The sequence below is a fragment of the Chrysochloris asiatica genome, unplaced genomic scaffold (assembly GCF_000296735.1).
Source record: "Chrysochloris asiatica unplaced genomic scaffold, ChrAsi1.0 scaffold00352, whole genome shotgun sequence".
NCBI classification, from domain to species: Eukaryota; Metazoa; Chordata; class Mammalia; order Afrosoricida; family Chrysochloridae; genus Chrysochloris; species Chrysochloris asiatica.
The window spans coordinates 1114563-1118014 of record NW_006408870.1 but is presented as its reverse complement, the minus strand read 5'-3'; the positions used below and the strand labels follow the sequence as shown (position 1 = coordinate 1118014).

Genomic DNA, 3452 nt, shown 5'->3' with positions numbered 1-3452 from the left:
AGTATTGTAAAATTTCATTCCTCGTGAAGTAAGTGATTTAAACATTTGGCAGTAGAAATAAATAAACATGAATTATCATGAGCAAAAGGCACATTAAGAATAACTTCTTAGGTTCATTTTATAAAATATGAGATGGCTTTAAATTAATGGAAAAATTTCATTGTCTGTAATTTCATCTTTCTACAAATTTTCTGAAGACCCCTGTACACCACATGCAAACACATATATACATTGTGGTTGTTTTTGATTGCCATCAAGTTGATTCTGTTTCAGGATAATCCAATGTGCACAGAGTAGAATGAATTATATATGATCTTCAAGGTTTATTTTTTGTAAGCAGATAACGAAGACTTACTTCCACATTACTCTGGCTATGTTTGAACTACCAATCTTTCTGTTAGTAGTTCTTAACCATTTGTTACAACAAAGCATTATTTTCACGCACACACCACCCACACACACATCCATTATCAAACTTTCTATATAGCTAAAAGAAAAGCCTACAGGAATGTATGATAGTAAAATACTATTTTGACTGAGAGATAGCTGATTTCTCCTTGGTAGCAGTAGGAATGAAGAAGACTTGCATTTTTAATATGTAATTACAGTTAGTATTTTTCTGAGTTGTGTTCTTTCATAAATAATCATGTTGTCCTCATTTGTAAATGAAATATCACTTTAATTGCTTGCTTTCCCTAACAGTGACCAAATTGTGCTTTCACTCAATGGACAAATGATTAAAATACAAATGATTTCAGGAAAATAAATCTAACAACACAGACAAATTGAGATATTTCCAAAAATGTTTGTAAGTTCAGGAGGGTCCTGGGTCCCTAAAAGGGATAGCAAGAAAAAACAACAACAAAAAATCAAAGATAGAAAGAAACAAGGGAATGATGATCTAAGCTATAGAGTATATAGATTTAAGTGTTGCCTTTATCACTTGGTAAGTATATGCATTTAGATAGGTCACACAAGCTTTCAGTATGTCATTTTTAATTAATACCAATGTTATGGTTCTGTATGATAAGCACTGGACAGGTAATCACAAGATCAGCAGTTCAAACCCACTAGCTGCTTCTTGAAAACCCTATGCAGGGTCACTATGAGTTGGAATCAACTCAATAACACTTAACAAAAACATATCAAATATATTTTAATCTTGTATCTTTCTAATTCATTTCCACAATTTAAAAGATTTTTCCCTAAAATTGAAAGTTAGTTAAATAAAATTTAATTGTTCTGTTTTAAGTTGAAATTAATTGAATTTCTACTTTTTTTGTAACTAGAAAGGCATATTAACATAAAGATTTAGATTAGGTCGAGTAGAAAGAAAGACATAGTCTAATTTGTTATAGTAGATAATGGAGTTTATTAATATGTCCATTTTTCTCTATTTTAGAGAGCATTAGAGGACAGCTAAGGGGTAAAGAAAGTGCACACTTGTATTAGGAAAATAGACAGACTAACTTACTATTGTTTGTTTTTGTTAAGTGCCTTGGAGTTGGTTCCTACTCACAGTGACCCTGTATAGGATTTCCAAGGAACAACTGGTAGATTTGAACTGCTAACCTTGCAATTAGCAGTCCAGTGCTTATCCTACAGTGATCTAATTTACTAGATAGACCTAACTTACTAGGGCATTAACTTCTGCATATTTAAAATAGTATACTGTTTTGGAAGTTACATTGTCACTTATTTAACCTTATACATATGTCATCTTTCTTAGCTATGTCTCAGCTTTCTAGAACAGACTTAACAAATGGGGATAGCAAGGAGTATCAATGAGAGCAACCTAGCAGGCTTCATTTTGTTGGGGTTTTCTGATCATCCTCAGTTACAGAAGACTCTATTTGTGGTCATCTTGATCTTCTATTTACTAACCATCCTTGGTAATACTACCATTATTCTGGTGTCTTGTCTGGAACCTAAGCTTCACACACCTATGTATTTCTTTCTTTCTCATCTTTCCTTTCTGGACCTTTGCTTCACCAGTAGTGTTATTCCCCAGCTGCTGGTCAACTTGTTGTATCCCATGAAAATCATTACCTATGCTGGCTGCGTGGTTCAACTCTATGTCTCCCTTGCACTGGGATCCACTGAGTGTGTCCTTCTGGCAGTGATGTCCTATGATCGCTACATTGCTGTTTGTCGTCCCCTTCATTACACTGTTTTGATGCATCCCCGTCTCTGCATAACTCTGGCATCTATGGCATGGGTTAGTGGTGTGGTTACTACCTTGGTACAGTCCACTCTCACCCTGCAGCTGCCTTTCTGTGGTCATCACCGAGTTGATCATTTTTTTTGTGAGGTTCCTGTGCTCATTAGGTTGGCCTGTGTGGACACCACTTTCAATGAAGCTGAACTGTTTGTGGCTAGTATCCTTTTCCTTATAGTGCCTGTCTCATTCATTCTGGTTTCCTACGGTTATATTGCCCAAGCAGTTTTGAAGATCAAGTCAGCTGCTGGTCGACAGAAAGCATTTGGGACCTGCTCCTCCCACATTATGGTTGTCATCATTTTCTATGGGACCATCATCTTCATGTACCTTCAGCCAGCCAAGAGCCGATCCAAAGATCAAGGAAAATTTGTTTCTCTCTTCTACACTGTTGTAACCCCCATGTTTAACCCTCTTATTTATACTTTGAGAAATAAAGAGGTTAAAGGGGCTCTGAAGAAAGTTCTAAGGAAAATTTTGTAAACACATTTTACCTGATTGTCAAAAAACTCTAAAACATCATACAGTGATAAACAATCTTTAAAAGGTACACATTTGATCTGTTTTCATTGGATAATTACTACAATAAACATTCTGTAAAAATACTATGAATATATATGTCTACACCTTGGTGTGGTGCTGTAGATTAAGTACTAGACTGCTAACCAAGCTAACCACAAGTCAGAAGCTCTATATAGGATTGCTATGACTTGGAACAAACACGTGGCACACAATAGCAACAGTCCTGCTTTACACTGCCTAAACCAAGCCAAAAGTCAAACCCGTGGCCATCAAGTTGAAGCCTAATCATGGTGACTCTATATAGGGTTTTCAAGACTGTAAATTTTAAAGTTTAATTGGAGCACACAGCCTCATCTTTCTGGTGCAGAGCAACTGGTGGGTTTGAACTGTTAACCCTGAGGTTAGCAGCCAAACACTTATTCTATATACCACCAGGGCTCCTTTTGCCACTACCTTAGTGATGTTGCAGAATAAGCAAAAGACTGTTAACTTCAAGGTCAGCAGTTTAAACCCAACAGCTGCTATTCAGAGTCAGAACTGATTCAATGGCAGGGAGTTTTGTTTTATTTTTGTAGTAGTAGTAGCGTAAGGGAAAACACTGAGTCAATCAATTCTTCAATGCTTTTTTGAAGAACTCTAGGATTCTTTACAAATTATAAATGCTACAAGATTGAGATGAACATGAAACTACATGCAAGAAAATCATAAGACC

General features: G+C 35.9%; 1 protein-coding gene across 1 annotated transcript; it reads left to right on the top strand.

Annotated features, from left to right (window-relative positions):
- The first annotated feature begins 1762 nt into the window (after nucleotides 1–1762).
- Nucleotides 1763–2701, top strand: LOC102838322 (olfactory receptor 2G2-like). Its single transcript, XM_006876081.1, has one exon. It carries the CDS (start codon nucleotides 1763–1765, stop codon nucleotides 2699–2701), a length of 939 nt encoding a protein of 312 aa, XP_006876143.1.
- The last annotated feature ends 751 nt before the right edge of the window (nucleotides 2702–3452 follow it).

What these genes read in the sequence shown, in the direction of transcription:
- LOC102838322 (XM_006876081.1), top strand. Translation starts at nt 1,763, where the DNA reads ATGGGGATAGCAAGGAGTATCAATGAGAGCAACCTAGCAGGCTTCATT.